Genomic DNA, 14,767 nt, shown 5'->3' on the forward strand with positions numbered 1-14,767 from the left:
TTTAGCAAGGAAAAATGTGTTTAGATTTATGAGTACAGAGGGTTGTGTTTTGTGAATTGTGTCTTCATGTGACATGTGTTTATGGTACTGGAATATGGTGGCTACATTTAGTAAATGTGTTTAGACTACTGGTCATTTGGGTTACAGGATTGGCTTTTGTGTTTTAACATTTGAGAAAAACTGTAAGACGTCGATCAGTTCAACAACACTTTGTTGGCTTGTGTGGTCTGAAGCCTGGAGCATACTTGGTTGGAAACTTGTATGAGATGTGGAAACTGAGCAGGACGTATTATTCATCAGCACAGCAGACTCCCTGCGACAGCATGTGTGTTTATGCTACAGTCATGAGCACACATTAACCCCTCCTTTCAACTCCTTTCCTTTCTACATATCTGTGAGTCAGCCTTTGATTCTCTCTGTTATCTTTTTCAGCATCCATTCTCTTTCATATCACACATTATGAATAGACTGATATAGATTTCATGGTACAGGACGTCCAACTTCTGTGAGAATAGACCCGCAAGGTGTAGACGGCAGCTTAGAAACGACTGCTTTAACAAACGCTTTTATTCTGCTTAACAACAGCTTCTCTGATCTCCCGGCCACTTAGATGGCAGCTTCTTTGGAAACAGTAAATGGACGGAGACAAACAAAAGAAATTGAGATTAAAGAGAGAAAGGGAGTGTAAAGAATTGGATAAATCAAAGAATGTGGATCAGGAAGAAATAATTGCTGCAGAGTTAGCAGAGGCTGAGCTGTTTGACTGCGTGACCCCATGACATCCTGATTGGAAACACAATTAGCAATAAATAAGGAGAAGTTATCACCAGCCTGGATTTTTTTTATCACTTTGTCTTTGCTTGTTATTTTTCCTAATGAAGAAGTGATATATCAGTCATGTTATCTGTCCTTTCAGGGCATGTTTTGGAGATCGGTGGACTGAGGTACAGACAGTCGGTGGTTTATCAAGCACTCTGCCTTATCGCTTCTTCTGTTTACTGTTGTATCAAACTGTTTATCAGTGTTGGTATAGTTACTCAAGAAGAGTAATGGATTACACATTACTCATTACTTTTCTCTAAATAATACAACACATTACTCACCAGAAAAAGTAATTACTTGCACTGGCGGTTACATTTCTTTATTGTTATTCCATTAAATGATATCAAACACATTGTCTCATAGTTACCAGTTAACAGTATAAACCTGAGGCTACAGTCCAACACGCAGACAACACAGTTCTTTCTGTCCTGGACGCTGTTTGTATTTAGTTCTTTTTTTGGCCATAAAAATGAGATTAATGTCCAAATCTCTACTCATGAAAAACTTTAGACCATTTTCCTCCTCCCACACATGTCCTCCCTGCACCTCTATGGATTTGCAGATTCATTCCTCAGTTAACTTACACTTTTTCTGATTTGTTGCAGTGCCAACTTATATTCTCTGGATCAAATCGTCACCACCACCGAGCTAATTTATTGAATCGGCCACTCTTTTGGCAAAGCTTTAACCCATTAGATAAAGTTCACAGACCTTAAAGTAACGGGCTGTCAAACCATGAATAAAAACATGTTCTACTGCAGTAGCTCAGTTTCATCTCAAAGAACTGTCACTGGGTTTTTCCTTCCCGTCTTCAGCCTCTTACAATTATTAATCTCCACCCCTTCAGCCAATGCTGACCTGGCTTTCATTGAATCATTGGCACTAAGTGTGATTACCACTATGAACTCAAGTGAATAAAACTCAAGGAAAAAAATGTTTTGAATGAGTGAGAATGTGTTTAAAGTTCTACAAAAACATTAAATATTTCAGTGTCTTAACAGGTGAAACTTGTTCAAGGCTTATCTAAAAAGTGACTTATTTAATAAATGGGTTCAGGACACTGAAAATTTGGTTCAGAAAATGGAAATTTGTCTTTCCGCAGATGAGAGAAATAGTTTTTTAAAATCTTTATCACTTGAACAAACCTGAGCAGTTTTGCCTTTTAACCCCAGTTATCGATGTGGAGGATGGTCATGTTTATTTTGATGTGGTTTAAAAAATGTGCTTTAAGAAAATCCAGTCAAACCGTGGCATGGCACTTTAAATATTTCCGGCGTACATTGTCTGGATTTCTAAAATAAAGCAAACTATATTGGAGAGGAATTTTGCCACATTTGTCATTTTGATGCATGCTGCAGTCCAGAAGTACTTTGACCTAAAACCTCAGAAAATACGAGTGGCTTTTTTCTCTCTGTCTGTCACATTTGCTTCCTCCTGATGAGAGATCTGATGATCTGAAAGGCAGGAAACAGATGTGTGATTTACAGCCAATTAATTTTGTTCTCTGCTGCATTTTGTGTCTCTGTTGTACTTCACACTCGTTCTCACTCTGTCTGACACACACAATACCACGCGCACCTACACCACACTGTCAGCTGGCCGCTTTGTGAAGCACTGCATTTCTGTTGTTGGGGTGATAGAAAACTCCCTTATCGTGCTCTCAGAAAGATAAACATGCCCTGCTGAATCTTTCACTTCTTCTTTTCCCTGTCTGTTTGCTGAGGAAGAGCTGCAAAGATTTCCATTATTCTCCAAACTAAAGTACAAGCAATCTGGTTCAATCTTGTTCCCTCCCTGCTTGCCGAACCGCTCCAACCTCCTGACAGTCTGCCGTCAGCTGCTGTGATTTTTCACGCTAGAAGAAAATTATCAGGAGCTAAACTCTGAGATTTCCCAAGAAAAGTGGAACCAAAAAAAAGGTTGAGAGCACAGTGATGGCAAGACAGGAATAATGAGGGAGATAGAGAGGTATACACCCCGCTAATTAGCTGGGGTCTTTACAAGTTCAAGGACAGTTTCAATTTAACTGATAAAGATGAGAGGATGAGGATGGCAGGGAAGGGTGAGGTTGGTTGAGGCTTTCTACATCTTAATTATCTAGTGGTGGTGGTGGGGTGGTGGTGGTGGTGGTGGTGGGGGCATGTGTTGAGGAATCTGGGGAAAGGAGGGAGGGCACAGATTGAGTTCAGGATGAGGAAAGAAGTTGAAGGGCTTCTACGGAAAACCCAGACGTCTTATCCGAGGTTGAGTTCAGCTGGGGGTCGGCCCCAAGCTTCCTGGGGTCAACGATTTCCCTTTCAATTACTTCGCCACTTGCGCAAGGATTCTCAGCCCAGGAGGATCATGGATAACCCGGGGGTTAAACACACATGCATTACTTAATTCAAACACGCATACAAATTGGCTTCACTCAAGCTTGTGATACTCAGGAATGATCAGTCCTGAGTTTCTGTGACATCGTGATGACGATTCAAACGTATCAACTTTACCTCTGATGTAACAGCTCATGGGAAGAGTTTCTATTCTCTTGGTGAAGGAGGAAGTCATTGTTTGAGTAGTTATTTAGAAGCGTTACCTGAGTGAACATTAATGTCAGTGGTCACCATGTAATAAAACACTTTCAAAGTTCGCAACAAAATAAAGATTTAAAAATCTTTCTCTCCTGGAATTATACAAATATTTCTCACATAGTTTAGTTAAAATTCTTTGATAGTCACATTGTATGCAAAAGGTTTCACAGGTTAGGGTCAGGATAACAAATGACAAGTAAATACTTCCTGTTGATGCTGACGTGGCACAAAGATTAAAAAGTATATATTTGTTAGCAAAACAAAGAAGCTTGCAATAGCTGCTGAGTTTGACAGCTACACTCAAAATTTGTCTCAAAGTGTCGTGTGCAATTACAGTGTGAACTGGTATGATTTTTACCCAGGAAGTAGTGTAGGAAATATGGGTGCCAGTTGGTCAACATATAGTCAGGGCCGTAAGCAAATGGACAATCACATTTTGTTGTTGTTTTGTTTTTTATTGCTTCTGTACAGATTGAGTGGATTTTAAACTGTATAGTATGTCAATAACTGTTTTGGAAATACATAGTGTCACATTTTCAGAGACACAAAAGTAAGTGGAAAAACTGACATCACAACTTAAAGGATTGTTTTGAGTAATGACTGCTTGAAGTGTTGAACCATGGACACCAAACGCTGTGTATCCTCCCTTGAGATGCTTTGCCAGGCCTTAACTGCAGCCACCTTTGGCTGCAGCTTGTTTGTGGGTCTCTCTCCCTTCTGTTTTCTCTTCAGTAAACTAAAAAGCATGCCTCATTGGGTTCAGTTCAGGTGACCGACTTGGCCATTGAAGAATCTCCTTTCTCTTTGCCTTGAGAAACTCTTGGGTTGCTTTTGCAGTACGCTTTCGATTATTATCTATTTGTACTGTGACGTGCTGTCCATTTAGGGTTGCATTTTTCAGTATTCATTTGAATAAGAGCAGAGAGCACAGCCCTGTACACTTCAAAATGTATCATACCATTAGCAGTCACACCATCACTGAACGCTAGTGACCTGGTTCTGTTATAATGACAGTGGCTCTGTAATAATGTGTGGGTCCACTTGTCTCTTCAGAGGGTATCGTCACTGCAGTCGGCCATGGAGGGGAGTTTTCTCCATTCTGCTATCATGGCAAGGGTAGACTGTGGGCCACATCTCAACCTAAAAAACAAGAAAGACATATGGGAGGTTTTGGACATACATGTTAGAAAGAGCTGTAAAACATCTTCATCAAAGCTGCAACATCCATCCATCCATTCTCTGCCGCTTATCCTTTTCAGGGTCGTGGGGGGGCTGGAGCCAATCCCAGCTGTCTTGGGGCGAGAAAAGCTGCAAAATATCTTTTGCAAATGTGGTGTTCATTCGTTAAGTAATGTTCCATAAAGCAGTATGTCAGCAGTAGTGTCTACTGCTGACATACTGCTTTATGGCACCAATTGTTCCTTTAGTTTAGAAGATCGTTTTCTGTCTTTGATATTGTTTGTGTTTTTCAATGGTAGTTATTATGGATATCTATGCCATGGGGAGTTTACATAGTTAATCATCAGTTTGAATAGTGGTAAATGGCAGATCTCACATAAAAGTTACAATTAAATTGATTTCTTATTTATAAAATTACCCATTCATTCCATACAAATCACCCTTGTGAACAATTCACCCTTTATAAGGACCTCTATTTGCTTTATGTAACATGCAAAAATATTTTTTTCAACAAAAGCATGAAAAAGGAAGAAAGCTACTCTCAAAATCACATTCCCCTACAGTTCTGGTTATTTGCATGAAGTTTTGACATCTCACAATTGAGTCTCCATGTTACCATGAATAAACCAGTTGACAGAATATCCCCACTTCCTCAATGAAAGTCTGGGGATGCTTTTATTTCTATTAGAGGAGCCGAGAAGGATGATATGTACCCTCTCTCATCTTCGTGTATGATGTTTCTGAGCAAGTGGATTTGCACATACAGAGAAAACTATAAGTAGGAAGAATATATAAAGTCCTTCTATACAGCAGTTTACTCAGTCTAGACTAGATTGTAGTAGGTGCTTACATGTAAATTGCACTTCACATGCGTTTATCTTAAATGACTTTTCCATGATATGATAACATTTATTTCATGCAATTAATACAGTTCACATATAATGCAATAATCTTTGACATGTCACAAACAGGGCCATCAGTGGAACCCAATTGTATTCACCATCTTGGAACCATAAACGTCAGTCGGAGGCTATTTTAGATTTGTGAGATAGTCATGTTCGGATCAGTCATTGTGTCACAGAAAGACTGAAACTGCCATCACCGGAGTCGTTTTTCTATCATGATTTGAACTTTTTTTGTACCCAAAGAGCAGACTGGGACTACAACTGAGAGTTTTATAATGTTTACTTACAAATGAAGAGAGTTCAGTGACAGGCAGTAGGGAGTACTGGGGCAGTATCTGTAGAAAAGGAGAAAGAGAGTATTAGATAAAGTTGGTCTCAGTAAGAGAATTGCCAAAATAAAGTGAGTGGAAAAGTTGCGGTCTTACTTGTTAGTGCAGGAGAACAGTCCTTGGAACAGGGTTCTGGGAAGATCCAAGGTGAGCAGCAGAGTGTCGATGGTGAGTCAGTGGGCAGGTGAATGGCAGGAATCCACAGAGAGTATCTGTGAGACCGACAAAAGCTTGTGATTGGCTGTGAACTCTCGACTCCTTGAGGCTGATTTTCCAATGAATATGGATCAGACTTCAGGCAAGGAAATAGAAGACAGATAAAAATACTGAGTGGACATAATGAACTGGCAGAGAACGACTGCCACAGTTGGCCCTTAAATACACAGCACAATGAGTTGATGCTCAACAGGTGTGAAAGTGCAAGCCTATGTTCCCTCCATGGAAACACAGGTTTGCACCTGGATATTCAGCTTTTAAGATCCAACAGAGTGAGAGTTGGGTTGCATTTTAGATACATGGTAAAATACAGAGACTAAATGGTGAACAGGCTGATCCATGTATAGCACTCTTCTACTCACCTGGAGTACACTATACAACATGCCACATATATCCAATCACACAAGCACTGTCTTTTAAGCTTCTTAGTGCTTCCTAATTCATTCATACACATTTAGACTCTTATTTGGGGTTAGTACCTTGCCTAAGGATACTTGGCATGCAGACTGGAGGAGCTAGGGATCGATCCAGCAACCTTCCAATCAGTAGATGACCTGCGCTACCTCCTGAGCTACAGCCACCTGTAAAATTTTAAAATGTAACTAAATGTTAAATTGGTCTTACAGTCCTACTTTTTATAAGAGTTCCCTTTTGGTAAGCCAAAATTTAAAAACTCCATATTGGGGGTAAATGTAAATCTAACCCTAACTATGAACTTGTCGCTAGCTACAGGATGGATGTCCAGAGGTGACTATATTTTTTATTTAATTTCTATTTAACCTTTATTCAGTGTTGGGGAGTAACGGAATACATGTACCGCCGTTACGTATTTAAAATACAAAATATGAGTAACTGTATTCCGTTACAGTTACCGTTTAAAAAGGTGGTATTTAGAATACAGTTACTTTGTTGAAATAAATGGATTACACTGCGGTACTTTCCTGTTTCATTTTGTCGCGGGTCAGGACTGTTTGGGTTTTGTTTGACAGCTACGTTCTTTGTTCCAGGCGGCAGCGTTACGGTTGCCATGGTTACAGGGTGACGCTCTCTCTCTCTCTGCGACTGTGTGTTTCCTGGGTGAGAGAGCGCCTTTTCGTTGTTGTTGTTGTTGTGCTAAGCTAACAGGCAGAATGCTACAAGCATAGCTCTAAAGAATGTAGCATCATGGGCAGTGTAGTCCGTGTTGCAGGGAGAATGGACTGCCATACACGTTATGTGTCTGTGAGCGCGAGGAGGGAGAAAAAGGGGAGTGGAAAGGTACGAGTTGTCATCGAGGAAAAACGGGAGCTGGAAGCATGTAAATATAATAATAACCACTGCAGCCAAGAAGAGTGCCTGACGAGCCCAGTTGTAAGTAAGGTATTAAGACTCGACTGTACACCGTGTTCGTGTTTTCCTCCGAAACAATAAGTTCCGTTGGAGCAGCCTTTCAACGCCTCTCTCTGTCTCTCGCAGGAACAGTTGACCCAGACAACAAAGTAAAGCTATTTAAAGCAGTGTGTGAATGTGTGCGTGAATGGGTGGATGACTGGATATGTAAAGCGCTTTGGGGTCCTTAGGGACTAGTAAAGCGCTATATAAATACAGGCCATTTACCATTTACCATTTTTCGGCTACGAGCCGACAGGGACCCCGCCGTATCAGTCAGAGGTCCCTTTACTACAGTTCGGAGTCGCGGACCTTCAGTAATAGTAATAAAACACAGCAATAGTACATTCACGTTGTTGTAAAAAGCATGATAATATATTAAGTAATCCAAAGTATTCAGAATACGTTACTGTCATTGAGTAACGTAACGGAATACATTACAAAATACATTTTGGGGCATGTAATCTGTATTCTGTAATGGAATACATTTTAAAAGTAACCTTCCCAACACTGCCTTTATTTAACCAGGAATGTCCCGTTGAGATCAAAAACCTCTTTTTCAAGGGAGTCCTGGCCAAGAGGCAGCACATTTCAAAACAAATACATACGAACAAACAAAGTTAAAATTACACAAAACAATTACACATTATTGAGGCAGTCTGTAGGCCTTTGAGTTTAGTTTTAAAAACATTTAAAGACAACAGTTCAGTCAGTTTCCAGTCTTTCTGTAACAGATTCCACGAAAAAGGTGCAGAGTGGACAAAGGCTTTCTTACCCAGCTCTGTGCGGGCAAGGGGAACAGACAGCAGCAGCTGATCATTTGAACGCAAGGAGTAAGAACCACTATTTGTCCTTGTGAGCAAAGTACAAATATAAGGAGGCAGCAATCCAAGCATAGCTTTGTAAATAAAAGTGTACCAATGCCTTATATATGTGCTTTGGGTGTCTCTGTTCTCTTTAGCTGCTTATGAAGTATTGTAAAGTGTATTTTACCTGTACACTCATCATTATCATAAAGTCAGGTGAATTAGACTTTCACCCTACACTGAAATCTGATTCTAGACCCTCACATTGACTAATTTGACTAAAAATGTGGGATTTGACAGTTATGTGTCAACCAGCTATACAGTTTCAGGCATATCTGCATGTGAAATGAAATGCAAATGGATGCTAATTAAAATGCCTCGTTTACATTTGTTATGCTTGTGAATACAAAAATAGTCTGAGCGGTATGTTTAGTAAGGCAGAGGCCTCTTCTTGGAAAGATGCAGAACAGTGCCCAATGGTGCATTTAAATACATGATTTTGAACTTAATATTCTTGTTTATTGTACTTCATAAAAACTGAACATTTTCTGGGTATCTGTAGATAGATGAATTTAGGAGTTCAGCTGACAGGTACTGTATATCTGCCTCCTCCATACAGGAAAGGAGTGAAAGGGGCTTCCTGTGATTGACTTTCTATCTAAGGCTGAATGTAGATGCAAGGAAGTGTAACACACATAAGCACTTTTGGAAATACCAAAGCATTGCACTTACTATTCCTCCTGTAATGCTATAATTACCCACCAACGGTATTCAGTAAACAGTGTAAATCAGATCACATGCATGTACATGAGGCGGATTACATTAAAGGAAATGTGCCTCATCGGAATTCCATAAAGTTAATTCCAACAATGCTGAAATGTAGATCTTGTGATTGCATGTGTGTATCGTGCACCAGCACGATCAGGTGGAATGAATCAGCATCTAAAATCGGAAGTTTAACAGATTAAAAACGAGAAAAAAGATGCTTTTCAGAGAAAAAGAATGTGAAGGTCAGGTTTTTCTGACTGGCAAACATTTGTCACTCCAACACACGCACAAGATAATGAGGTTTGAAATCACCACCAATCATCTGGAAACTGAGACCTTGCTCTTCACATTCTCTGAGATTCATATACAGCACATGACGCATCTGCTGCTTGACTGCCGCCTCTGTGACGGCACTCGCCTCATGTTTTATTTGATGTCAAAACTAATGATCACAAAAGAATGCATGATCATATAGGAAATAGAAACTATGAATCTGAGAAATGCAGGAACGTCTGACTAACCTGAGAATGTTTGCTTCTCTGTCGTGCTCTCTCTTTCCACAGTGGGATGCCATTAATGAGATGGACGAGTACTTCAGTCCTATCCACACATACCAGGTGTGTAATGTTCGTATTGTACTGTGGGGCTGAGTGTGTTAGGATTAACTGTTATAAGAACTTCACCTTGATCCTGGGGAAACTGGGATTTTTCCATCTAAATTAAGTTTGATTTTAAAACACAAACTGTGAATTAATTAATCATAAATCAGTTCTTTATTTTATTAGGTTATATAGATGGTGCACTACTAATACTGCAAAAATTACAATTCCTCATTATGTACCAAAGTTGAAAATTTTTAACTTATCTGTAAGTTTTCAGTCTGCACCTGAATGATTTTGACAGATAGAACTTTGACATGTATTTGTCTTCATTCATCATCTTTAACTCACAAAAACATCCAATGAAATCCTAGGAAAGTATATCAGTAGGGCTGATATTCCATGTCCTGACATAGTTGGACACTTTATTGTTTATAAAACAGTTCCCATAGATAAAGCTATTGTACTCGAACAATAAGAGAAATCAGCTTATACAATCATTTATTCGACAAAGATATTGATAGAATTATTTTTTTCTGAGTTGACTTCTATATACTGGCTAAATCTGAGCAATCCCATCATGACTGCAGGAACAGCCACTTTGAGCCAAACTGTTGCAGCCGTAACTGTAGATGCCGAGATGTTTTACATCAAAAGGTCTGGTGTTAAGTGACCAGTCCTGGACTTCTAGATGTTGTTAAATAATATTTTAAATAATATAGGGACTATTTTTTGTTTTTTTGTTTGTTTTTCTCCATCGTTCAACTCACATCACAGTTTTTTTCTGAAAGTCTTACCTGAATGGTGTAATGGGGCCGGCCGGACGTGGTCCCAGCTAATGAAATTAATTCAAATTGAGAAAAGAATAACGAAATGCAAATATATGTGCGACATTTGTGTAGTTTATAAACACTTTACTTTAGAGTTTACTTATTAAAATGAAAAATTTCAACAATTTGCTTACTTAAATACTAATTATTTGCTCTTAAATATTAATTAACATTAACAAATTAAATTATAAAATTGCCTGCCAGAGCTAGCAATAAAAATAATCATTTTTTTATTCCCCATTTAAAATTCTTATGTGGAAATATTCTTATTTATTTATTTATTTTATTCTAAACTAATGTTAAGGCAAATGACTTTTATGTACATGTTCCAAATAGAAGCTGTGAAATGACAACAGATCTTCCTCTGAATTAGGTCTGTAACGTGATGAGCCCGAGCCAGAACAATTGGCTGGTGACAGGCTGGATCCCTCGGGAAGGAGCCAGGAGGATCTACATCGAGGTCAAGTTCACCCTGAGAGACTGTAACAGCATGCCTGGAGTACTGGGCACCTGCAAGGTAACAGACAGACTGGAAGGGAGGGGGGGGGGGCGTGAAGTCCAACATTTGTTGACTAAAGCTGGCAAAGAAAATGCACACAGAGTAACTTGTGTTCACTGTATTGAGTATGCTCATTATTCTGAGTATTATGTCAACTCAGAGTAATGGTATCAAACATTTGCCATCTGGTGGTCTGTCTTATGTGCTAAAATTAAAGCATTTTTCATCACAACACTAATTATGACCATCCGAAACCTGAGAAAATGAGAACCAGCTGCAGCTCTGAGGCTGTGTTGTTACTTCATTGAATGACCTAAATATAGACTTATGAAAGCTTTGCCATAGCTAGGAAGCTAACCAGAAGTAACAATGGGACTATTGTGAAGTTTACTCAAAATGATGCTAATAAAATAAACACTGATAGTCACATTTTACTTATTAAATCTTAGTTATTTATCAACAAGAAGTTCTCAACACAAAAGTGCTCCAATGCTAGCAAGACTTGACAAACTTGTTTATGTACATGAGTCCTTAACTTGACTTTTGGACTGGTAATAGAACAAGATAAGAACAACATTTTTGAATTACTGTGGTGGTGATAGCATCTTGCATTGGGAGGGAAAATAACAAATTTTAGAGGAACTGAAAAGACTACATTATTTGTAGAAAGTGTTTCCAAATGCCACCTTTGGGAGGGAAAATGACAGACTATGTGAACCTTACATCAGTATTTTGGCTTTTGCAAAGCATGGAGATATGGTTCCAACATACCTCTGATTTTGTAATATGATGAACAAGCGTGCAGTACTTATGACACCATATTTGTTCTGCAGGAAACTTTCAACCTGTACTACTACGAGTCTGACAGAGCGGTGGGCTCAGCCATACGGGAGAACCAGTTCATTAAGATTGACACCATCGCTGCTGACGAGAGCTTCACAGGGGTGGACCTGGGAGTCAGACGACTCAAACTCAACACAGAGGTACGAGTAACTCAGCAATACTACAGGTGAATGTCAGTCCAGGCTTTCAAAGCAAAATCTCACGTTGGATTGTAAGTTAGCATGCACACCTCCACACAAGTTCAAAACAAGTTGGAAGCATCCACATCCACAGCAGAGCCTCTTCCAGTCACGTCACTCAAACTGTTTTGAGCTCGCGTCTGCACAGCTGTGAGAGAAAACAAATAGCAGCACTTGGCTCAGTGTTTTCAGATGTGATTTGATATTGACAACAGCTTCAAATTTGATATAGGATAGTGGTACTACACTATTATTGATACCTAACTCTGTTGGAAGCAGAACAATCAGTATTAGGACATTTACTTAATTTTCAGCTAACGCTAGCAAGCTGGGTTAGCAAGCTTCATGAAACCATTGTATAAATGCAATACAGTGTTCTAATTGTACTAATACAAACAAAATATTACTCAGCAATACTGAAGCCTTTTCTGAGTCTCATAGAAGGCCATATAACAACCACATTAACACAGCTGAGAGAGCCAGTAGTGTGGTGTGACTTAGCCTCATAATTAGCTATCAGAAAGAGCTTTAGCTATCATTTTTATATGAAGCTTATAACAGGCCCAAATGTTTTTTTCTATCTGGGTGTAAACATGACTGAGGTTAGGATTCACAACAGTGGAGTGTGTATGAAGTTCCACAACAGGAACTGTAGTCTTTTTATATCTTAGATTTAGAAATTTAAAGCTGAATTTTTGCCTTGTTTCAGGTCATCTCACTATATCACCTTGCAGCAGGAAAAAGATTAAAAGAAATATTTAATTAGAGTATTTAAATTCAGTTTCTTTTTTCATGTAGACATTAATTTTTATTTTTACAAATATTATTGTGGCCAATAATATTGTTACTAGATCATTAAAAATAAATGAATTACATTATAATAATTATACTTAATGATATATATTGTAGAGAATCTGTGACTTTCACAAATGAATCCAAAGAAGTAATTTTATATATTTTTTATTTTATTTATTTATTTATACAGCACATTTAATAACAACAGAGAGTTGACCAAAGTGCTGTACAAAGTAATAATTAAATAATGACATTAACATCAACAACAGGTAAGAAAATTCAAAGAAAATTAGGATAAAAATAATTAGTAACTCTCATGCAGTATCGAAAGCTAAAGTGAAAAAATATGTTTTAAGATGGGATTTAAAAAGAGTGACGGTTGGGACCTTTCTAATGTGGAGAGGTAGATCATTCCACATTTTCGGCGCCACAACCGCAAACGCCCGATCCCCTCTATGAACCATCCTAGACTTGTGTAAGGTGAGGAGTAAACGATCACTTGATCACTTAATGTGCATCTATGTTTAAGTGGGGAGGAGTAGCACACAGGAAAATTATAATTTTTGCCTCATGACAAATGCTGATCCATGATTGCACAGCATATGTTTAATTCTTACAAGAAAGCTACAGAAGCAGCCCCCTGATAACCTGGAAAGAGCAGCAAAACTCATAATTAGCTGACTAATTAGCAAACAGTGTTGATGCATCATAAGCTTGATGAGTTTGTTTGATGGTGAAATGCATATTTAATTCATCAATTAGGTGTGCAAACAAAGCTACTGGTTGTGCAGCAGTGATGGTTTTTCAGCATTTAGACATGTCCCTTTTAAAGGCACAATAAGTCAGTTTTGAGGTTGCTTAATAGAAAAAATGAAAATTGAGCTAATGCAGAATGTAGAATTAATCCATTAAAAATAATCAAGAGCGAGTGCAGGTTTGTGGAGGCTGCCATGTTTCCCCGTCATATTGAATACAGTGGCTGAGATGGACATCGCCATCGCCAAACATGGCGCCATCCACCGTGTTTTATGTCTGTAGCTAGAGACCAGCCACATATGTAGTATAGCTTATAATCAATAGCTCTTTCAATTTATTAGACATGCAACCCTCCTGTCTCTGGACACCTGACAGTGAGCCAGCTAAACAACAACAGCTGGTTATAAGCTAACACCATGCCAGCCAATTAGGTGGCATAGCTGGGACATAAAAAATCTCACTTTCTCTATGATAAACAATGTGATTACATTCTTGCATTAGTATAAGAATTTGAATAAGTGTCCGAGTACACCAATGTTCTATCCATTTCCAGCAGTATTCCACTACAGAACTAACCTCAGCTAACGTCAGCTAACAGTGTTAGCTCGGTGGTGAGTACCCTTCAGTAATAGTAATAAATCACACAGCAATAATACATCGGAGATACTGAAGTGGCACATAACCCAGATAGCTACCACAACTAAAACAAGGTACTTGCAGTAGGCTAATGTTACTTTTTAAACAAGAACTTACTTCCAGATGTTTCTTTAGGTTTGAGGTGGAGTCTTTTGACTCTGAGAGCAGCTTGGTTGTACAGTCAGATTTCGCCCGTCCCTTTCTTCTTTAATTGGAGATTATATATCGGAATTTCAGGAGCAGGACCAGGAGCAGGAGCAGGACCACACCTCCAAATACTCACCTTCCAGTTGTCATCTATGTAGGTTCCCCCAGTTCTGAAAGCTGTTCATTCTCGTTTACATGCCCCACCCTCCCTCCGTCCTTGTTCTCAATTCTTTAACTTCTTCATTTCTATTTCATGCATGGGGTTCTGCCAGGCCCGGGAGCCATCGGCAGTCCCCTTCGAGGCCTTCCCCAAACCGTAGCTCAATTCATGTCAAAGCCTTCACTTTTACCTACTAAAACGCTGTTAAACCTAAAATGAGGACGTGGGCCCAGCTAGTGAAATATGAAGTGGTGTCAGAATTTTCAAGTAAGAAATGCATTCCTGCCCGTGCACTGCTGGCTCGGTTGTGCTGGCTCAAGGTCCATTGCTTAACTGATGCCACCAACATTAACATTAATT

General features: G+C 39.0%; 1 protein-coding gene across 4 annotated transcripts in view; it reads left to right on the forward strand.

Moving 5' to 3' along the window:
* The window catches only part of epha8 (eph receptor A8), a 145,510-nt gene that overhangs the window by 58,396 nt on the left and 72,347 nt on the right, over positions 1 to 14,767 (forward strand). For all 4 annotated transcript variants that reach the window (XM_013909243.1, XM_005726680.1, XM_005726681.1 and 1 more), the window contains exons 3-5: positions 9,527 to 9,580; positions 10,766 to 10,909; positions 11,725 to 11,874. In XM_013909243.1, coding sequence (XP_013764697.1) covers positions 9,527 to 9,580; positions 10,766 to 10,909; positions 11,725 to 11,874 — 348 coding nt within the window. The remainder of the gene's footprint in view (positions 1 to 9,526; positions 9,581 to 10,765; positions 10,910 to 11,724; positions 11,875 to 14,767) is intronic.

Source organism: Pundamilia nyererei, unplaced genomic scaffold, assembly GCF_000239375.1.
Source record: "Pundamilia nyererei isolate P.nyererei 1_Seehausen unplaced genomic scaffold, PunNye1.0 scaffold00021, whole genome shotgun sequence".
NCBI classification, from domain to species: domain Eukaryota; kingdom Metazoa; phylum Chordata; class Actinopteri; order Cichliformes; family Cichlidae; genus Pundamilia; species Pundamilia nyererei.